This window comes from Protopterus annectens, chromosome 11.part0 (assembly GCF_019279795.1).
Source record: "Protopterus annectens isolate FY-2018-M chromosome 11.part0, PAN1.0, whole genome shotgun sequence".
In the NCBI taxonomy this organism is placed as follows: domain Eukaryota; kingdom Metazoa; phylum Chordata; order Ceratodontiformes; family Protopteridae; genus Protopterus; species Protopterus annectens.
Window position 1 is genome coordinate 1354746470 of NC_056745.1, and position 24467 is coordinate 1354770936.

A 24467-nucleotide genomic window follows, 5' to 3' on the forward strand; every position below is an offset into this window, starting at 1 on the left:
AAAGTCTCTAATACCGAACTAGATGTTACATTTGCAATCTGTTCGCATACTTGCTTGGTCTCATTTATGAGTTTCTCTCTTTTAATATTGTCTCTTTCAATTAAAATGGCAACCCATTCCAAACTGCAGCGATGTGCCGCTGCTATCCATCGTTCTTGAAATTTCACTTCAGTCTCTTCAGATAATTCAAAAGGGGAAGAAGGATTTTTGATTGACCTGAGTCCCCTCGGTGTTATCTCCAGTTCTGAATATCTTTGTAGACTTCCAATATTATAAAATACTGAAGCCTCTTTAAAAAATTAATTTTTCCAGCCTAGAACACAACTCTTGTGCTGCTGGAATATCAGAGACTTCCGATCTTTTACCCACCATGGCAAATGGATTTGTTTTAGTCCTTTGACGGGAATCTTCCCATTTTTTCATTATTCCTATTGCTGCAACACCTTGAGCATCTGGTACACCGTTCTTAGTGCCATATGCATGGCTTTCATTGTTAATACTGGTTATTGGTACATTACTACGATTTACAGTCTCACCGTTTCTGTTGTTGAATTCCATACCCGTTTCACGAAAAATACGGGGAAAGGAGCACAGAGATTCACTGGTCATAGTCCAAATACAACTGCTGTAGAACACACAATAAATGCAAACCACCAAGGAAATGAAACCAGTGAATAACAGCTCTACTTTCCTGAATAAAATTTATTCCACAATACAAATTTCTCTAGCGCCTCGGCCACAGCCTTTACAGAGTAAAAATTCATCTGTTAAAACAAGCTCTTTTTATATCAATATTTTACACTCTAATCAATTAAACAATTAAAATACATTCACCCTTTAAAGCTAAAAAAACTAGATGAAACTTTGCCAGTTGCATTCTTTATTTAATCCACAAGGAAATAGTGTATTATATTTCATTATTAGCACAGATTCTTTGTCTCAACATATTTTTTTGTAATTCTACATTGCCATATTGCATTGGTATTTGTTCCAACACTGTAACCTTCATACATTTTATGTCCCCTTGATGTTTATCATTAAAATGTTCCGCTATGGGGCTCATAATTTTATTCTTTTTGACATCTCTTACATGCGCTTTTATTCTTTCTGCCAATGTCCTTTTGGCCTCACCTATATAATATTTTCTACATGAACAAAAAATAACATAAATTACTCCTCTACTCAAACAAGAATATGTGCCTCTAGTATCAAAATATTTAACCCCCATCTCATCTACTTTAGTAACAATATGCTGACAAATAGAACATTTTCCACAAGGTATAGTTCCCACCATATTAATATTAACCAATATGTTGTCCCTTGGTTTTTTATATATACTATGCACTAAGAAGGTTTTGTCCTCTTTTGTAAGATACTGTCAACTCCACATTTGTTAATGACGCAACTTCTTTTACTTGTCTCCAGTACTGTTTTACCAACCCATTCATTATATGAGAAAAAATTGTATATCTGGTAACAAAAAATATTTTTTCTTTGTCTTGTTTACCATCCTTATATATTATCTTTGTATGTCATCATATTTAATATATTTATTTGTTCTATCCTTACCATATATCTTATCAAAACTTTCTTGTACATCATCTTGTTGATACCCCCTAGTAATAAATATAGAGGCTACTTTATGTGCTTCTTCCTGTGCTTGTTTACTATTACTACTAAGCCTTTTTATCCTAAGCAGCTCGCCATAAGGAATAGCTGCCAAGGTATGGCTAGGATGACAACTGTTACCAAACATTTTCCAATTTATTTGATTAAACTTTGTTATGTATACTGGTATGAATTTTCTGTTTTATTATCCTTCTTAGTGTTATATCTAAATAATTGACTTCACTACCTTTCTGAATGTCATCAAACTTAATACCATATTTACCTCCAGCCCCCTAACTTTTTTTGGCTATACTTCTACTTTCCTTTACTATGCTTAAAAGCCTTTTTGGTGTATTTGCTTTTTTGTTGGAGGTATATCTTTGTGCTTTTATATTTAATTGCTTCCCGTTAGGGGGGCACCTGACATCTGGGGCAAGAAAAACTGATGTAATAGCGTCGGCTGCATGTTTTATACCCCCTGACGACCTGACGTCATAGAAGGGACAACAACCGACGCAGGACCCAAGACTCAGGCCGACTGAGGGTTACCTGGAAGCAGATAATCCAAATGTAATGACTGCGACAGTGAATACACTCTAACATCTACATTTATGGTAAGTGTACACAACTGTGCTTTTCCTCTCCTGATTTGTTTTGATTTCAAACCCGTTTGTGACATTATCACCAGGAAATGGGAAGTTTTGAGGAGTAGCAAGGATATTGTTACATTTTGGGGAAGCACCGTGTTTCTCGCATGAAAAGACTTAAGTCCTTACAACTTTCATTTGGACACGCTGATGTTCCATTCTTACTGGAGCAAGTTATCAATGCTGACAGAACACCAGGCATGTTTCCCTGTGGCTTATGGGTAGTATGCAATTACATTTACACAGGCTCAGAATTTTTTTTTTTGCCTTTAAAGTTCTTTTCCTCAGCTATTTTGATTGCAGTACTACTAATGTGGTAAATGCAGGTGTTTGTGACACTTGTAATGGTTTTTAGATGGGAAAAACTTCTCTGAAACTGTAGAGTAGAATTAGGGAGCATTGTGTTGCTATACAAAACAAGAATTTGAAGAAAGCATTAGGGAAACATAGTTTGCACTGTATGGGGTTTCTCTAGTTTAGATTTCCAGTGTTAGAGCAGGTGGATGTATTTTATGGGGACACTGACACCCATATTAAAGTGCACAAACTGAAATGGCAGATGTTCATCGTGTTTCACTGTTGCAGTCATTACACTTGGGTTATCCTGCTGGCAGGCTACCCTCAGTCAGCCTGAATTCCAAAGTCCTGGTCCGGCGTCTGTTGCCGTCGCCTCTTCCCTGACGTCAGTGCGCCAGGGGTGTATAAGTTGCAGCCGACACCATTTTCTTCAGTCTTTTCTTGCCGCGCGGTGCCCGAAGCAAAAGCAGTTCGCAAGTGCCGGTCGGCCGACTCCTGATATTTTTGAAATTGAATTGAGAACCGAAGTCTTCAATAAAGCTAAGTACCCTGCTGGGGAAACTTTTTCTTGCTCCAGACCGATGTCAGTAAAAGTTAACAATTGTATTTCTTGTGGGAAGCAAATACCTCATAAGGATTTTCACTCTTACAGTATTCCTTGCGTAGGCCCTGACCACGACGTTGCTAGTTGTTGGTTTTGTGCTAGATTCAACCAATGCACTATTAAGAGTCAGTTTGATTTTGCTTTTCATTACTTTGGCCGAAGGTTTAACTACATAATGCCGTTGGAACAACCGACAACCGGAATTCAAAAAAACGCATAGACAAAGAAAAGGACAGGCATCCGAGGTCCAAAACCGATGACGAAGCCTCTTCTAGGCCAGTCGCCGGTTCTCAGTGAGGTGCTTTCGTAGCCCGACACCCGCTACCTCAGAGCCACAGGCCACCTCAACTCCCACGTGGAGACAACTAGGTCTCTGGAAACTCAAGGTATTGGGCCTACGTAAACTATTCCCTCAGATGGGTCCGGAGCCGCTGAGCAGGCATCGGCTTCTGAGGGTGTTTTCAGACCTACACAGCTTACTATCAAGGCAGCCAAGGCAAAGTCTAAAACACCATTAAAGACAAAGAAACAAGTACAGCATTCTCCTGGACAGTCTTCCATGCCAAAGAAACAGATGCTTAAAATGGCAGAGGACCTAATTACTTTGATCAGGGTTTCCCATCCCCCTCCTGATAAAAGGCCTAGGCAAGACACTGATTATGACTCCTCTGACCAGGTTTCTATTTCCTCTGATTCCTCTTCAGAACAGGGATATTCTCTTCCTCCCTATGAGGACTCTGATGCTGAAGAATCTATCCCTTCAGCCTCTCCTCCTGAGGATTACTCTTTTGGAGAAACCCTGCACACCATGAGGAAGCATTTCCATTGGGAGAGCAGGATTATTCAGAATCCAAGAAAAGGCTCAGAGATTTTCTTTTACTGCCTCAGCACAGGCCCCTTGCTATCCCCCCTGTACTAGATATTGTTGATGATGTTTTTTCTGAATCCAGTTTGTCTCCTGATTCTTTACCCCCTGCACCAGTCAAGCCAGACAGGTACTACAGGGTCCCAGACTCTCATAAATTTCTTTATAAAAACCCTGCTGCCGACCCAGAAACAATTTCTCAGGGTCCCAAAGGGATCAAGGCTTCCACTGCAAAAAACCCTGTTCCCTCTGACAGGGATTCTAGAGCACTGGATAGATGGGGGATAAAAGATTACACTTCTGCTGCTTTAGCTGTAAGGGCTTTAAACTGCCAGTTTCACATGCTTAAATATCAACAATATCTAATGTCTTTGCTAAAACAGAAAACGCTTACAACTCAGAATGTCCTGACAGTAAGGAAATGCAGGATTTATTGCATGCAGCTGAACAAGTGGGAAAGCATACTCTGCAATGTGGTTTTGATTCATTAGAGGCTTCTTGCAGAACCGCAGTTACAGGCTCTGTCATTCGAAGGCATGCTTGGTTAAAAGAACAAAGTTTACCTGATCATGTTAAAGCAAAATTATTGGATGCTCCATTACAACATGATACTTTGTTTGGTGTTAAGGCAGAAGCGGTGTTAAAGAAAATGGAGGATAAAGCAAAATCAATGCAGACAGTAAAGGATTTCTTACAGGTGCAGCCACCTAGATTTAGCAGGAACTGGCCGCCTAAAAATTGGTCCTTTCCAGTGTCAGACAGGCCACAAAGAGGCAGATCTCAGCCCTAAGGCTCTTACAGACCTAAACAGTGGGGTGCTTCAGCCCCCAAAGGCGGAGAAGACAAATCACAACCTTATAGGAAACAGTCCCAATGACTTCCCTCTACAAAAGCCAAGCACTTACCTTTTGACAGCACCCTTAGGGGGAAAACTAGCACTCTTCTCACAAAATTGGCACATGATCACCCAGGACAAATGGGTACTGAATATTGTTTCTCAGGGTTACAGGTTCCACTTTCACACCCTACCAAGGTCAAAAGGTATGCCAGACCTGCCACAAAACCAATGGGCAGAGGCACAAAAACAAATTTCTGCTCTCGGGGACATGAGAGCTATTCAAAAAGTACCACAGCAAGAACAGGGGCAAGGATTTTACTCAAGACTTTTCTTGGTACCCAGAAAGGACAAAGCCTGGAGACCAATATTGGACCTGTCAATTCTAAATACTTTCCTGGATGTTCCAAAATTTAAAATGTTGACACTGCAGCAACTTCTACCCATGCTGGGCAAGAAGGCTTGGCTAGTTACTTTGGACCTCAGAGGCATACCTGCATGTCCCAATCAGACAATCTTGCAGAAGATACCTCAGATTCATAGCTGGCTAAATGCATTACCAATTATCTGCACTGCCCTTTGGCTTATCTACTGCGCCCAGGGTCTTCACAAAATGCCTAGCACCAGTAATTGCATTTTGCAGGCAAAAAGGAATTCAGATATATCCCTACTTGGACGACTGCCTTATTCAAGCAGAGAGCAAGGACGTTCTACTAAAGCATCTGGCGTTTGTAAAAGAATTACTAATTTGCCTAGGGTACACAGTAAACAAAAAGAAATCAAAACTGGTGCCCTCTCAAGAGATAATATTCCTGGGTGCAAGCTTAAATACAACTGCCCAGATGGCTTATCTCACGCCAGACAAGCAAAGGCAACTGACTCATTACTTTCAAATGATGGCAACAAAGACCCAGCTACCTGCAAGAAAAATTCTGCAGGCTTTGGGCTTCATGGCATCTTGCATCCTGCTAATTCCATATGCAAGAATTCATATGGGGAAGCTACAGTGGTACCTAAAAAGTGTTTGTACTCGACATTGCCACAGCCTGGAAACAATAATAACTCTTATTCCGTACCTGCAACAGGAGTTTCGATGGTGGGCACTGGCCTGTCACCACAAGGGGACAGCCTTTCACTTTACCCACTGCCAGGCAGACACTAACAACAGATGCATCAGATTATGCTTGGGGGGCACACATGGCAGGAAAATGTATTCAGGGCACGTGGCCCAAGGACCAAATGCATCTTCACATCAATCAAAAAGAGATGCTAGCTGTACAGAATGCCCTGACAGCCTTCAAGGATCTACTACATCCAGGACAGCTATTACTAAAGACGGACAATACTACAGTTATGTGGTACATAAGCAAGGGGGCACACATTCCTATCCCCTCTGCAGGCAAGCCATGACTTTGTGGAACACAGCACTGACCTATCAAGTACATCTGCTGGCACAATTCTTGCCAGGAAAGAAAAATACTCTGGCAGACGAACTAAGCAGAAACCTCATGGACCCTCACTAGTGGAAACTAAATCCACAGGTCTTCAGCATGATAACAAAGAAATGGGGATGCCCAGACATAGATCTCTTTGGCTCCCCTCACAACTACCAACTATAGAGATTCTGCACAAGGACTTATCGCTCACAAGCATGGAAAGTGGATGCTCTATCTTTCAGCTGGAAAACCCTAACAGTTTATGCCTTTCCACCACTGCCTCTCCTTCCCAAGGTGCTCCTAAAAGTCAGACGAGAAGCCAAAAATTATTTTGATTGCCCCAGACTGGCCACGCCAGCGCTGGTACCCAATCCTAAAGAGCTTGTCTCAAGGCCCAGCCTGGACTTTACCTCTAATTCCTCATCTTCTGACTCAACAAAACAGTCAGATCCTGCACAGCCAACTCAGAACCTTAAATCTGGCTGCATGGCGGATAATATAGCCACTCAGAACACACCTCTCTCTAAAGCTGTTATGGATGTCATTTTGGAAGCCAGGAGGCCCAGCACCAGGAAATCTTATGCAGAAAAATGGAAGAGATTCTTTGCTTGGAACCAGGCACAAGGACTTGAACCACTTGTTCCAAATATTCCTCGGATTTTACAATACCTGAGATGCTGGACAAAGGCCTATCCTTCTCATCGATTAAGATTCATGCCTCTGCCATTTCAGCTCATTACAGTACAGAAACTCTTATTTTCTCTCATCCACTGCTAAGACAGTACCTCAGAGGGTCAAAAAACATAAGACCCCCAAGGAGAGCACCGATACCTACATGGGACCTCAACTTTGTCTTAGAAAAGCTCACACTACCTCCTTTTGAGCCAGCCAATACAGCTGACATATAATTCTTATCATGGCAAACTGCTCTGCTCCTAGCAATAACTTCAGCAAGAAGAGTCTGAGTTACAGGCATTAATGGCAGTGGAACCTTTTATTTTTCATGCAGACAGGGTTTCTCTAAGGACAAACCCAACATTTATGCCAAAGATAGTATCCAGTGTGGCTCTTAACCAAACCATTCATTTGCCAACATTTTATCCAAATCCCCAGAATAAAGGGGAGAGACTTCTGCACTCTTTGGACATACACAGGCAGCTACGCTTCTACTTGGACAAACCAAAAGCTTTCAGAAAAACTGAGCAACTGTTTGTAGCAAATGCTGCAGGATCACAAGGAAAGGCCATCTCAAAGCAGACTATTTCAAAATGGATAGGACACTGTATTCGTTTTTGCTATGCACAGCATGGCAAGTCAATGCCTAAGAATATTAGGCCACATTCTACCAGTGCAGCAGTCATTTCAGCAGCCTTTCTCAGAGGAGTACCAACCGAGGAAATTTTGGAGGCTGCAACTTGGAGCTCAGTGCACACTTTTACCAAGCATTATCACTTACCTCTTTACTCTAAATCCAGAGCAGGCTTTGCCACTGCAGTTCTGCAGGGCCTCATAGCCACTCCTAATCCTATTTAGACCCAGCCGCCCTACCTCAGCTTTGGGATTCTACCCAAGTGTAATGACTGCAACAGTGAAACATGATGAACATAGTACAGTTGTGTACCTACCATAAATGTAGATGTTCGAGTGTATTCATTGTTGCAGTCCAGGTTACCCACCCTCCATCCCCCTTTCTTTGCTGGGACTTATCTATACTTCTCTATCCTATACAACCTATGTGGTGTATTTGCTTGTAGATGAAGGTATTGTTTTTATTTTACTGTATGTTTTTTATAAGGATATGTATTGCCTACCTTCTTGGGGGCACCTGACATCTGGGGCAAGAAAAACTGAAGAAAATGGCGCACTGACATCAGGGAAGAGGTGACAGCAACCGACGCCGGACCAGGACTTTGGAATTCAGGCCGAATGAGGGTAGCCTGCCAGCAGGATAACCCAAGTGTAATGACTGCAGCAGTGAATACACTCGAACATCTACATTTATGGTAGGTACACAACTGTACTTTTCTTTTAAATGCAGTCTTTCCCAGGACTTAATGAAACACTTAACATTAAATGCGCCCTTCTCTGGTTCATTTAACCCCTTAGTAGCATTTTAGACTTTGATCTCTGCTTTTTGTTCCAAAACTATACTTGCTGAGCCTTACATTGCTGTTTTCCTCACTGTTTGTTTTCCTGATGAAGTTCTTGGTATGAATATACAACGGAAGCGCTCAAAGCAGGTTCTGCTTTATTTATCTTGCCTGGTATAAAAAGTATGTATGTCCTTCGGCTTTTCCCGGTTAGGGGTCACCACAGTGGAACTCCGGTCCGCTAATGATTGGCAGTTGATTTTTACGTAGGTACGCCCATTCATGCATGTCTCCACGCAGAAGACGCTCTAGCTGAGAATCAAACCGGACAGCATCTTACTATATATATATATATATATATATATATATATATATATATATATATATATATATATATATATATACATACATACATATGCATGTATGTGTATATATATATATATATATATATATATGTGTGTGTGTGTGTGTGTGTGTGTGTGTGTATGTGTGTATACATATATATATATATATATATATATAAATGTATATGTGTGTGTGTATATATATATATATTTATGTATATGCATATGTGTGTGTATGTATGTGTGTGTATATATATATATATATATATATATATATATATATATATACATACACACACACACACACACACACACACACACACACACACACACACACAATAAATAAATAAGCACACACACACATTATATACATATGTGTGTGTATTTATTTATTTTATTTTATTTTACATTTCTTGACTGGGAAAGTCTGACTGGACACAGGTCCATTTTCAGCGGAGGCCCGGGGAGAAAAGCTCCACTTAAAAAACAATCTAACAATAATTTTATGAATTACAGCACTTTCTCGTAAATGCATACAATATTGTACAAGAACATATTTTACCTTTCTTAACAGATATATGTATAGATAAAATTATTGTATTCCAGAAGCATACCACTTGTATGTAGAAAAATGTTTAACTGTCTTCAGAGATGAATAAGTAGATACGAACAGAATAGAACATCGTTGGTTAAGAATTAATATACAGAGGTTTGGCAGTATTAGGTGATCCTTGGTAGAATCATTGTATCACTTGTGTGTGTGTGTGTGTGTGTGTGTGTGTATACACATTTATACACGCATATGCGTGTGTATATACATGTTTATATGTGCACATGTGTGTATATATATGTTTATATGTGTGTGTATATATATATATATATATATATATATATATATATATTATATACATTTATATGCGCATATGCGTGTGTATTTACGCGTTTATACGCACGTGTACACGTATATGCGCGCATGTGTGTATATACACATTTACGCACCCATATGCGTGTATATACACATATATGCATGTGTATGTACACGTATGCGCGTATATGCATGTGTATATACACGTATGCGCATATATGCGTGTGCATACACATATGCGCGTGCATACATGTATGTACACGTATGCACGCATATGTGTGTGTATATACACGTATACGGGCGCATATGCGTGCATATGCATGTAGATACACGTATTCACGTGCATATGCATGTGTTGATGCACGTATTCACGCGCATATGCGTGTGTAGATACACACATATGCATGCGTGTTGATACATGTGTATGCCCACGTGTGTGTGTGTATACATATATGTAGATATATGTGAAATCTTATTTTGAAACTATAATAATTATTAATAATTAAAATAATTTAATTTTGGTATACTTTTCACATTGTCCATTAGTTTTAGCCTGTGGAATTTATCTGCTTGCAAAAAACGTTGGCATTTCATCTTTCTAACTTCAAGAAGATTATTGCAACTGCCAATAAATTTTGCATCATTCATTTGTTCAAGAACTGAGAAATGAAATTTCTGAAACTCTAGTCATCCTTTACTGTGTTTAGCAAATGAAATCGTACACTTTGTCCTTGATAGCCTTTACATGTTCTAAACTTCAATTTCCTTGTATGTTTGTCAACATAAAAGTATATGTCTTTAATATTTAGCATAATAAGCATTTGATTTGTTGACGGTGAATGTAATTTTATTTAAGCCAATTGGTTGATGGTTGGTTGGGGTGTATATTTAAATATAATGGCAAATGAGATTTTTCATTTTGTAATGAAGTTCCATTGAAATGGTAATAAAAGGAACAAAAGCGCTTACGTTTTCTGTCAATGCCTTTAATCTTACTGCCTATTATTCCATTTGTTTTCTTTTAACTGAATGGTATTGTTTCACAGGTGGAGTACCTGATGAAGTGATAGTAGATTTTTAGGCAGTTTTGTAAGCTTGACTATCTAAATCTGTTCTATATATCGGACTGCTCGTTCAACAATTTTTTGATGTAATGCAGATTGCCCATTCACTTCTGTAATATATTTTTATTTTTTATTCCAGTATCTGATTCTGAAACTTGAAAGGCCTGCTGTTGTACAGAGCATTACTTTTGGAAAATATGAGAAAACTCATGTCTGTAATTTAAAAAAGTTCAAGGTATTTGGGGGCATGAATGAAGAAAATATGACTGAGCTTCTCTCCAGGTGAGCAATGTAATGTTGCATAGCAATAATAAGCTTATATTTTTTCCCAGAAGCAAGTGTGCATCATCTCAGTTCAGGTTTTATGGCTGATTGTATTGCTTAGAATTAGAAACATTTAACTGTCAGTGTTTTTGACCCATTCAAATTTTTTTTCTGTATGTTCCTGACCGTGTTTGATATGTGAAGTAGACGAGCAGTGTGGACCACGTGAAAGGCTAGCATTTCTCATTTATCCCACTACTGCAATGAAGTTCTGTGCTATTATGTGCCATTTCTTCTTCATACTAAGCATGTGCAAGCAATGCATATAAAAGTAGATTGTTATTTTACTTTTCATTGAGTTACTTACTTCATAGAAGGATATTTAGGTGTCTTTATACTGTTTTTAACAAAAACAGGGGCAGTTTGTAATCGATCTGTTTTTAACCTTAACAGACCTCAATGGATAGTCAGACCATGGACATCCTGGTTCAGGTGGCATCCACCATCCTGATGGTTCCTCTAGTCTAAATACACATCAGACAATTGGTGTTCCTGAGGAACACATGGGATCAGTAGGTGGACCCCATGGAAGTCACCATTTCTATACTGCCTTGTGTCAGAAGGGAGCTAGATCAATGAGGAATGTTGTTTAGACCAACCATTCCAAATCAGAACCTGACCATATGTTCCTTAGTCTAGGCTGGGATTGTCCACATCTTCATAGGTAGGTACTAGGCTATTGGCCCTAGGGCCTATATAAGCCTAGCCAAAAAGGTACCCTGGCTTGTGCCACCCAAGAAAATTATTTTCTTGTGCCCCTGTCGAGCAGAGCCACAGAGGTGATCCCTGGGGTAAATTTCCGATTTCCCATCCAATCATCAAGATTTTTCTTGAAGAGTGCTAATGAGGAGCTTTGTTTGATATAGATAGGTAGTTTGTTCCAGAGTGTGAGAAGTCTCTGGGACAGGACTGTATCCCTCCAGCATGTTCTGTTTATTGTGGTGACAAGGTTTAGGTCCCTAGAGCGTGTAGCTCGGAGGGATTGGGATTACTTTGAGTGGAGCATGGATCTCAAGGCGCAGGGCAAGTGGCCAAGTCAAGAGAGCACCCTGCATGTAAGCATTAAGGAAATGCTAGCAGTAATCTGAGCTCTGCAAGCATTCAAGGCAGAGGCAGTATGAGTTGCCTAGGACATAGAAAATAGTCTCAGAAAACACCATATTGATGTGGTACATAAACCAGGGAAGGGTTGCCCCACCTATTTGCCTACCTACCCATCCACCCACTCACTCTTATTACTTATGCAGGCTGGCTGTGCAAATTTGGATTGCACTTTGTCAGTATGGGAAGGCCACATCCCCATTCAGGAAAACCCCATGGCAGACCATTGAATCAGGACCTCTGGAGATCCACATGATTGAATGTTGAACATGGAGACATTCCTGGAGATCATATATCCATCAGGTGGGGTGTTCCAGACATGCACCTTTGTTCTTCTGCAAATAACTGACGGACGAGAATGGGGTGGTGTTCATCATGATTCACTGCTGCACCCATTACATTTCTACGTAGTTTTTTTGCACAATTCCGAGAATATCTGTGTGTGTAGATTCATCCCCTTTAAGAGTGGTGCTCAGGCTAAATTGAAAGCAGCATCCTTGTCTTTAGTATATACACTTTCCAAATACTGCATGCTAAACATGCTTTCCAGAGCAAGGGCAGGGTTCATTTTAGCTATCCTGATGGGCATTCTTCTCTCCTCTGATCACCTGTATCCACCTCACCCCAAGTTTTTTGGGGACCTTTGGGAACCTTCCCTTACTGGATGCCTGCAGCAGTGTCCTGAACAAGGAACATAGTATAGATGTGTTAAAATTGCCATAATTCTACATGTTTGAATGTGGTCAGTGTTGCAGTCCATCCCCTTTTCTCCCCAAGCTAGTAGGGTTGGTACCCATTCTCCTTGCCCCTTCCCTTTTTTGTTGAATCCAAGCCCAAATCACATTCTTGGCTTCCTTTTCTGTCCCTTTGTTACTTAGGTCTGGCAAGAAGAATACAATGTCTTTCGGCTTTTCCCGGTTAGGGGTCACCAAAGTGGAACTCCAGTCCGCTAATGATTGGCAGTGGATTTTTTTACGGTGACAGATTGCCAGCCCGACACCCAACTTTGAAAGAAGGCACACCCATTCATGCATGCACCTACCTGCATGTCTTTATACGTCATTCGACCACGAGGAGGGCATGCAGACTCCACACAGAAGGCGCTTCAGCCGAGAATCGAACAGAAGAACTTCTTGCTGTGAGGCGACAATGCTAACTGCTGCACCACTGCGGCCTCAGGTCTGACAAGAAGAACGATGGTCTGAAACTTTAATGAGGTACTCTTACATAATTCAGCATGTCATCTGAGCTTAGAGATGAGGTTTTACAGGTTTATATTATTTGAACAAAGTTTTCTAATGTCGAGTACCATATGGGCAACACCATATGGTTTAAGTTCGAAAATTTCGAATACTGAAAAAAAAAAAAAAAAAACCCAAAAAGGTCACCTGACATGTTAAAGCAGCGGGGCAAGCCCACCTGCACCCCCCACACCCTCTGCTCTTTAAATATACCAACTCCTAGATCGCCCTACAGTGCAGTAAAGGGAAGTCTTCCCTTTACCGCATTATAGTGCGGTCTTGGAGTTGTTATATTTAAAGATCAGGGGGTGCAGGGGGGCTTGTCCCCTGCCTACAACCCTTAGTTTAGGGTTTAGTTTTTTCTTTTTCTTTCTTTTTTTTTTTTTTTTTTTTCAGTATTCAACGTTTTCTAACTTCGACCATATGGTGTCGCCCATATGGCATTCAAAGTTAGAAAACTTTGTTCAAATAATATAGACCTGGTTTACTACATCTGATCTGTCTTTGGGTGTGGGGAGTGCATTTGTGGGTGTTAAGATGGAACAGAAGATGGTAAGGGTAGATATTGTACTTGTACCAGTAGGTTGAGTTGAGGGTGATTTTAGCCCAGCCAAGGGGAAGGGTGTTTGACTCTGAAACCTTGGCTGATTGTCAGATCTCAGTCTGTGGCAGAGTTCCCTAATGTGATTACTGCAACAGTGCCAACACTCCAGTGTCTATAGTTATGGTGAGGGGAAAACACAACTGTACTTTATCAAGAACTTAAATTTAGTTGCATTTTTTTGTATGCGCCACAAATGGTTCCTCAACAGCATAGTTTGTTGGGAGCAGGTTTGGGAAGTCTGTGTATCTGATTTGTAACCTTTCATAATCACCAGTTATTGCCATGTTTAAATGTTTCTTCTCATTCCTTCTTCTCAGGGATCAGTCAACTGACCCAGGATCCTTTTAAATCTTCCTACAATGCCCTTGGTCAGCAGGTTACTCTACAAAACAGCCCCAGACCTGTTAATAGATTAGATAGTGTTGGTTTTAATTTTTACCGTGGAGACCCATTTATCCTTTCATTGTGTTGCCATTGACAAAACATGTTTTGTCATCTTTTGGGTCCAAGCTTCCTGAACCACTCCATTCTTGGTGGCAGTCTGGTTCTTTTCATTTCCGTTATTGGAAGGGCTTTTGCAGGAAGTCCACTGATTTGTTATTTTTAGCTTTTCAGACACCCTTAACAGAAAAGTGTACCAAGTAATTTTAAGACTTCCAAAAACAGACATATCAAGTCACTTTCCAGAAGTACTATAATTGTCTTCCTTGACTTCAGTGCTACTAAAAGAAAAGGCATTAGTAGCACCTTTGTCAGTACCTCTGCTGGTTTCATATCCTATTTAGTCCTATCAGATCTGGATGCTTCAGAGGTAGATGAGCTTGGCATTTCAGGTTTGTTTCATCAGGTTGTGTCTATCAAAAGCATACCTGTAATTCTACCTCTCTTTCCAGGCTTCATTTGATTATAAGGTATTTGGAAAGCAGTGTTTCAGTGTAATGCAGGGATTTGTCAGTGTGTTGATTGAAGGACGTTTGTAGGTAGAAAACAAGCACACACACGCAAATTTCTTCAGGAACTGCAAAGGTTAAAGGAGATTAAATGTAATGAAAATAGTTTCTTTTAACATGTGCTGAAGGAGATGATTTCTGGTGTGATAAATATACTGCAGTCCCTTCCAGTATTTATACTGCCAGTTAGTTCCAGCATTTAGAAGGGCATTTTTTTTTTTTATTTAAGCATTAAATTTCATGGGAGAGTTTTTCAGTTGAAATTTATGAGATTCATTTTATGCTGAACAGAAGAGAGAAAGATTAGGCTCTCAGAAGTGAAGTGCACAGTACCATAATTTTAAAAGCTGAAGCATTTTTCCAAGGTGACAGGGAGTATAAGTACCCTTCAGAGTAGGCAGGAATTGCATAATCATGTGTTAGAGAACATGCACTTAACAGCATTTAGCCAGTGTGGAAAGCTGTGCCTTTTGCATGCTTACCATTTGAAACGAATTGTAGGCTGCTAGGTAAATGTGCTACAAAAGTATGCATCTTCTACCTTAGCAGTTGGGGCATTTAATTTTGTCAACATGGTTCTTTTATTAAAGTTTTTTTTGAGTAAATGTAACAAAATGGACAGTCTTTTCCAATTATTAATACTCCCAGTAGAGTAAAATTAAATATAGCTGTTTCTGCAGTGTACTTACAGAACTGGAGTTCATATTTTTACATGTGCATGTTATACTGTAGATGTATCTTGAAGGGCTGCTATGTCAGGGGTAGCTGTAAGGAGATTTGCAGAATTGGTATTTGAATGTTATGCTGCGGCTGCCAGATAAGTATTACTGATTGCTTCAGTGAAACAATTATTGGTCTTTTGTTTGGCAGTGTTATTGTAGACAAACAGTAGTCAACATTCCAACAAATCTTCCCTAGTAAACATAGCATACTGCAGTCTCCCACAACCAGATCTCTTAATTTCTTTCCCCCCTAAACTTCACATAAGCATATCCCCTTCTTTCCATCACTGTCCCTTACCCCATCTTCTGCTTTAGAGTAATCTCAGGCAAAATGTAAGGGAAAAATATTGAAAAAATAGATAAGTCTAACCACAATCCATTCAGCATCCATCCAGTTTTTCCTGTGTGTGTGTGTGTGTGTGTGTGTGTGTGTGTGTGTGTGTGTGTGTGTGCACGCACTTGCCCACCTCTCCATGCCTTATCCAACTATTATCAGGGACCAGGTGCTGGCATCTAATGCCAAGAACACCACCTCTATGGATTCCCGACAACCTCCCCGGTTGCCTCCTGAACAGTCAAGCACATGACATATCAGGATGAGGCACTCTTCAGCTACCGCCTCATTACATGCTGTATTTCAAATGAATACAGGACCTCAACAGTCATTCCCTTCCAGTTGGGTAGACCATTACCTGACCCAGGGAACTACAGACCCATCAGTCTAACTAGCCTAATATGCAAAACAATGGAACAAATTTTCATGAAAATGATTATCAAGGACATTGGCAACCTACAGACACTGGACCCATCCCAATTTGACGTTAAGGGAAGGCCGTGCCTATTTAACCTGGTGAACTTCTTTCACAGTGTCTCCAAGGCAGTGGATGGAGGGTAAAACAGTGCATACTGCGTTTCTTGCCCTGGCCAGGGCATTCAACACACTACCCCACTCAGGCATTGTCGACAAGCTCTCTGACGTAGGCATAAATCCGTACATAACTCGCTGCATTGCCATCTGTCTCACAGACCGGAACCAAGAAGTTAGGATCAGTGAGACCACCGCCACTAGGAGACTCCACTGGGGGGTACCTCATGCCTCTTTGCTAGGCCTGCTGCTGTTTGGCATTTAACTTCTTGTGAGTCAACATTCAAATCCTTTGGGTCACTGAGTTTTCAGATGAGTGTAAATTGGGAGCTATTATAGATTTCTCCCCAAGACACCAACATATTGCAAGAGGGTCTAACATGGACAAGTGACTGGTATCAAGAATCATGGCATAAAACTCTATGCCAAAAATTGCATTATAATGCCCTTTAGGAAACTGTCAACCCAAGTTATGTAATCAGTACACTGCTACGAGTCTTTCCAGTAGTAAAAAAAAAAAAAAAAAAGAAACCTTGCATGTCACCAAACTTATAGGTAAGGATATGGCATTGAGGTCCAAAGAAGTTATAGTACCACTCTTCTCTGCCCTTAACAGACATGTCAAGTACAATGTCCCTTTTAGCATGTACCTGACCAGACACTTGCAACAGTTGAAACACCCACATATGTTTCTCACCAGGAGAATTCAGGGCATGACTTCCCTGTCTTACACTGATCACCTAGGCTTTGTCTCTATTCAGTCTCCTGTGTTGAGAGGTGATCTTGCCTGGCTTACAAGGGTTTCCACAGAGCCGTGATGGATCTTTTGTACATGCTTAAAACAACTCGCACAAGAAACACTGATTCAGGAATCTGAGCTAAGCTTGTGACATAAACGTAATGTGCTGTAGAGAGAGATGCATGTCCCAATGGATCCCCACACTGAGAAGTAGGCTCCCTGTCCATGTTAAACAGAGTTTATCTCTTGAGTCTAGTCAAAAGAAACCTTGACAGTTTGATGTGAAATTTTTGCTCCAGTCTGGCTGCCATATCCCTTCTGGACAGAGGCCGCCAATAAAAAAAAAAAAAAAGTATTATCCCTACACATCCCGTGGTTACCTCCCTACTAACATGCCCCCTCCTATATAGACAACAGTGATGCTAGGGATCCAAATGAGTTTGGGATGTGTAGCTAGGCTTCCAAGGGCCCTAATGGCCGTTAGCCTAATATTAACCTGTGAACACATCATACAATTTGCCATTTACTACTGATATCATCCCTGGAACACCTTAAGTACGGATTATCATCAGAATCTCAGCATTGATTTAAGAGCAAACAAAACACACTAACAACTGTCTGTACTATTACTGGTAAAGCTAAAAGGAAACTTAATTCCGAGGCAATGTACTAGTTTCAGACAAATCTATCAGTCATGAACAATTTTGTAGAAATTAAAGTAATTCAGTACTTTTAGTTTCCGTCAGTCTTGGAAAAAGGACATGTCTTTGCAGCCATAATTTTAGATGTAACCAGAGCATTGAAAGCGTGAACTTTATTTCTACCTAGCAAGCTTTGATTATTCTGCTTTAGCAACAATGCAATTTCCTGGTTCTCTAAACTATACATGTGACTATCAGAATCCAGTCAGGAAATAGTATCATGGCATAAGGTTCCTTCACGGCTGATGCTCCCCAAGGATCAGTCCTTGGGCATATCCCTTTTTCCATTTTTATAAATGGCATTAACTTGGTATTACCTTCTCTAATAGCTCTTTCTGTACCAGCGACATTATTTTGTATAGAACTGGAGCTTCCACCTCTGCATTTCAAAATACCAACAAAAAGAATTTAACAAACTAAGTCATTGGTATCTAAAAACATACTAACTGTAAAGTACTCTAAAACAGCTGTCATGACTTTAGGTAACACACACACACACACACACACACACACACACACACACACACACACACACACACACACACACACAAAACCACACTTGCTCCTCAACCTACATTCACATTGATAAAGCAGTAGAACTTGTGTGCTGTAGTCCAGCAGTACAAATACCTAGGACTTGCAGAAGGTCCCAGCCTCTCCTTCCATTCACTTACAGAAGCCATTCTAAAAAGGTAATTGCCAAACTCGGTGCCAATTACTCCATGTGTTACCATCTTATTCTTGAAGCTAGAAGACCATTGTCTAAAACTATACTGTTTTTCTAAGCTGCTGATTGTTCTCTCCATAGTTGCACTTCATTCATCTCATAACACTTGACTGTTTCAGACTGTCAGTGCCATATGTAGATTCATTAAGCCCAAAGTGTGAACATCACTGTCAACTGCAGAAGGCCATTTGGTTGCCTTTATCTCTGCGTGACCAACACTTTTACTTCTACACACACTTATAAACTTTTCCATGAACACCACTGTCACGTCATATGCAACATATGAAAGTAATGCCATCACCCTTGTTTGCTGTACCTTCAAGCTTTCTATTGATGAAAGATGCTTCAGTAAAATTCTCTCTAGAACTGGAATGATTTAACAAAAGAGGTACAACAAATTACAAAATTCAGAAAGAAACTAGTTGATCATCTAAAGGAAGTATTCCTGCAACATTGGCAAAAGCTGGCATAAACACTGCTACTCCTCCAGCTCAACTGTGCCTCAAGCTACTCTCTCTAATGGATATTTTATTATTTAAAACCTCCTAATGGATGTTGCACTGTGCATATATAAGTAGAGGGCCACAAATACTTAAAGGACTGGCCATTGCATCTTTCTGTTTACACTTTTTATTTTTTTCCATTTCTCATCCTATCTTACAGTTTTTTCTTTTTCCTCTTTTGCATATTTCTTCAAGGGTGTGTGCCCTAAGATAACTGTTAAAGTATTCTGTCACTGAGAAGCTCTGCATTGTGGCATCTGTCGAGATAAGTGATGTGATTCATTTCCCAGTCTTCCTGTCTTTATTTGGACTGCTTTTTCAGTTAACAGCTTCATAAATGTTTTTACTGAAACCATGACTGAAATAAATCTAGTGTTTCTAGTGTTTTCCCTGGTGATGTCATCTCAGGCATGGATCTATAGAATTTAATGAACATATCCCATGTTTTACCTGAGCTGATGCCACTGAGGTGAAATAACACCTTTAATCCCTTAGTGGCATCAGCGCAGGGAAAATTATTCTGGCAAAGTTTTTTTTTTTTTTTTCCCTTTTAAGGTGCATTGAAAACCTTCATCAGAATTTGCAGTTTATGCATTAGATACGATGGCACAAATGGTAAGTCACTCGAATGACAGAACAGCTAACTTTGCAGTTACAGTTCTATGCATAAATTTTATTTAAAAATGCAACCTTCTAAAAATGCTATCTTTGAATTGTTGTCATGTTGTCTATAACTCGTGTATTGTTGGTTACTCGGTACTTGTGCTGTACAGTGCACTCTGGCTGAAAATGGTCCAAGGGACCAGACCAGAAACCCCAACCCCATTAACACATAAAAATACAATGGACTTTTAAAAATGATGGCCAAAGTCTTAATTTAGAAAACCGTACATGTTACTTGTTTCGAAAGAGTCCTACAACAGACGAAAAGTGTTATGACAACAATAACAGTAAAAAGGAATGCAGACTAGTTGCAACTGAAATTATGCAGTAAAGGGCAAATATAACCAACGACCTTTTTACTTCTTTCCTTTTTTGATACCACAAGGAGAAGAATTCCAGCCAATTCTCTGGCAGGAGATAACTACAGACATTTTACTCACACAGTACATCAGGTTTATGCAGTAAAATTTATTCAGAAGCCACAGATGCAGCTTGTCCCATAGATAATACACACATCATTTATAGCAACTGTTGTAAGTATCAATTATTAATAAAAAGGTAGTACTAGGAGACATTTCTTTTATGCTGACCTCTTTAGGATTATAGGAAGTTAATAGGCTGTTGGCCCTGAGGCCCTTATAAGCCTAGCCAAGAGTTTAGGCCATGTTAGGCAAGTCAGCACCCAAAGTCCCTGAAATGAATGCTTATTTTCCCTTCCATGTATTCAAACCCTGGACCTACTGCACATGAGACTATATCTCTACCCATTTAGCTACGTGCATATGTAGTTTAGTACCAAAAAAAAGGACATGACCAGTTTTGGCGTTACCAGATGCGAACAAGGTCATAATCCCAAAATCAGTCTTGATCATGACTATTGAAGGCTCTACTTCTTTTGTAGAACAAGGTTGCTGTATAGCTATTCTGAATATAAAAAGATGCCCATCTTGTTTCTTTTGCAGTAATTGAAACCTGAGGAACTTCCTGTGCAAAGTGCAGCATCACTTAGTTTTCAACTCTGCCATGTAGATTGCTCCCAGTGTCTTGAATTTGTGGCAGATGTTTGGATATCCATGAAAGCAGACTGTAGCACTCTTATTTATCTAGGAAGTTACTTAGTAGTTAAAAGATATGGGAATTGTTTGGTGCACTTAAATTTGATGTTTGTACTGTTGCTGTCTGTGAAGAACAGCAAATGAAAGAAGTGACTGGTAAGGTGCAATGATTCATTCTTCATTCATGAAGGATTTCCCTTCTCATACAAATAGAAATGAAAACACTCCTTAATAAATTCTGTCAACTCTTTTCAACAAGCCATCACCACAGGGCAGCTTTGGAGAGCCCTGGAAAAGGTAGAAGTTTGTATATGAAAAAGGCAAAGTAACATAGTTATCTGTAGAACCAGCCTACAGGTACATTGGGCTTGATGTTTTTATTTTTCACTGTGTAAAAAATTTTCTGTGATGGACTGCTATGGCAGACTTGCCATTGGAATGACATTACTAAACTTTGGATGAAGAAAGTATATAATGAAAGGCTCTTGGCTTGGGAGTCCACTTTGTCAAAGTGTAGGTGTAGAGCAGCTAGTGTCAACAAACAAGAAAGTTCACCTCACACCAACTTTCTAAGATGAAGGTAGTTTACTTGACCTTGCCAGCCTTCTAGAACAGTTATGACTTAGTGCACATTCAAATCAGTATTCCCTTGTTTCCCTTCCTTTTTAAAATGTGTTAATGAGGGTAGAACACTGGTCTTTGTGGGCCTTTTTAAATGGTTTAGCCCAGGAGCTTCAAAGGTAGTATACAGATGTGAAGCTCAGATTACAAACTGGTATTACAGCATGCAGTGTTCTAAGAAAATGAAAGATTCAGTAGACATATAATATAGTTTCAGTCTGAAACCAAATCAAAGGGAAGGAGATGAGGATACTGACATAATTCCCTCATTCTTCATAAATTTGAAAGATGGATACTGTCTCCTTTCCATTGACTCTAGACTTAATGTATTCCATTTATCTATTTCCACTGATTCAGAAAGTAGTGCTGAAAGCTAAATAAGACCAAGCCAGTCTGATCCTAATAGCTCCCTTTTATTTGAGGCAACCATTCTGATGTTTTTCATGCCAGTCACAGTAATTTTGGCTACTGGGAATTCAGCAGTAGAGATGTTCATTGTGTTACCCTGCTGCAGTCATCACACTGAAATGGGTTATCCTGCCGTCAGGCGGTCCCGCAGTCTGCCCGAATTCCAAAGTCTTGGTCTGGCGTCGGTTGCTATCGCTTCTTCCCTGACGTCCGAGCGCCAGGGGTATATGAGAGGCATCCGACGCCATTTTCTTCAGTCTTTCGTGCCGCACGGTGCCCGAAGCAGTTCGCAAGTGCCGGTCGGCCGACACCTGAGATTTTCAAATAGAGTTTCAGTCCGAAGTCTTCAAAGCTAAGTACCCTATTGGGGAAACTTTTCTTGCCTCAGTCCGATGTCAGAAAAAGTTAACAATTGCATTTCTTGTGGGAAGCAAATACCTCATAAGGACTTTCATTCTTTTTGTATACCTTGCCTAGGCCCAGACCACGACGTCACTGGTTGTCGGTTTTGTGCTAGGTTCAATAAGCGAACTATAAAGCGACGCTTTGATTTCGCACGTCACTACTTCGGTAGGAAATTTAATTACACTATGCCGTCGGAGCAACCGACTACCGGCGTACATAAAAAACGCAAAGATAAAGATAGGCAGCCTAGATCCAAGCCAGACTCCGAGCCCTCGGCTGGGCCGGTCGCCGGTTCTCCGGTTTTCAGTGAGGTGCCTACGCAGCCCCTGGCTACTGCTGAATTGGATCCCCAGACCACTTCGGATTTTCCAGCAGAGAGTTCTAGGCCGACGCAGCCATTTTCTTTAGGCCCTACCGATGACATTGCAGTAGGAGAAGCCGGTGCTGTAGAAATACCTTCGGTTTCTGAAGGTGTCTTCAGACCGATTACTGTCACCATAAAATCTTATGCTAAGCTCAAGACTCCTCTAAAACCAAAAAAGACTACACTCAGTCTCCAGGTCAAGGCCCTATGCCTAAGAAGCAGATGCTTAAAATGGCTGAAGATTTAATTTCTTTGATCAGGGGTTCCCAACCCCCCCCCCCCGACAAAAGGCCTAGACAAGAGGAGGATTATGCTTCCTCTGATCAAGTGTCTGTTTCCTCAGGCTCCTCTGAGGAACAGGATTACTCCTTTCCCCCTTATGAAGATTCTGATGCTGAAGACTCCATTCCCTCAGCTTCTCCACCTGAAGATTATTCCTTTGGGGAAACCTTACATACCATGAGGGAACATTTCCACTGGGAAGGTCAGGACTACTCCGACTCAAAGAAAAGGCTCCGAGAGTTTCTTTTACTTCCCCAGCACCGACCACTTGCTATCCCCCCAGTTTTAGACATTGTGGATGATGTTTTCATAGAATCTAGTCTAAATCCAGATTCTCTGCCTCCTGCTCCAGCCAAACCAGATAGATACTATAGAGTGCCTGACTCACACAAATTCCTATACAAAAGCCCTGTTGCTGATCCAGAGACACTCTCCCAGGGTCCCAAAGGGGCTAAAGCTTCTATGGCTAAAAATCCTGTACCCTCTGAAAGGGACTCCAGAGCACTAGATAGGTGGGGGAAGAAGGTTTACACCTCAGCTACTCTAGCTATGAGAGCACTAAATTGTCAATTTCACATGCTTAAATACCAGCAATTCCTAATGTCTCAAATAAAACAAAAGATGGGCAAGCACCCTCAACAGTCTGAATTCAAGGAAATGCAGGATCTGTTGCATGCAGCTGAACAGGTGGGCAAACATAATTTACAATGTGGTTTTGATGCCTTGGAAGCTTCCTCTAGAGCAGCTATTACTGGGTCTGTTATACGTAGACATGCTTGGTTAAAGGAACAATCTCTGCCTGATCATGTTAAAGCAAAGTTACTAACTGCACCCTTACAACAGGATGTCTTATTTGGGGTTAAAGCAGAGGAGGTTTTAAAGAAAATGGAGGATAAGGCAAAATCTATGCAGACTGTCAAAGATTTCTTACAGGTACAGCCCCCACGCTTCAGCAGAAATTGGCCAACAAAAAATTAGTCCTTTCCAGCTTCTGACAGACCACAGAGGGGTAAATACAGGCGCCCAAGGGGCAGAGGACAAGCACAAATCCCTTACAAACCTCGCCAATGGGGCACTGCAACACAGAGGGGAGGAGAAGACAGGTCCCAAACTACTAGAAGGCAAACACAATGACTTAAACCTCAAACTGCCAAGCAAAACGCTCTTGGCAGCTCCCTTGGGAGGAAAATTAGCACTTTTTGCAGACAACTGGCACATCGTCACAAAGGACAAATGGGTCCTAGACATTATCTCACAAGGATATAGATTCCATTTCCACACCTTGCCAAGGATAAAAGGAATGCCAAACCTGCCACAAAATCAATGGGCAGAGGCACAAAAACAAATTACAGCTCTCATGGACATCAGAGCCATTCAACTGGTACCTACACAGGAGCAAGGCCAAGGATTTTACTCAAGGCTCTTTTTAGTCCCCAGAAAGGACAAAGCTTGGAGACCCATTCTGGACCTTTCAGTTTTAAACACCTTCTTGCAAGTACCCAAATTCAAGATGCTAACACTACAGCAGCTTCTTCCC

General features: G+C 40.6%; 1 protein-coding gene across 1 annotated transcript in view; it reads left to right on the top strand.

Annotated features, from left to right (window-relative positions):
* The first annotated feature begins 2362 nt into the window (after positions 1–2362).
* Positions 2363–24467, top strand: part of MKLN1 (muskelin 1) — a 1607387-nt gene continuing 1585282 nt past the window's right edge. Inside the window, exons 1-2 of the mRNA XM_044087317.1 lie at positions 2363–2476; positions 10795–10937. Coding sequence (XP_043943252.1) covers positions 2363–2476; positions 10795–10937 — 257 coding nt within the window. The remainder of the gene's footprint in view (positions 2477–10794; positions 10938–24467) is intronic.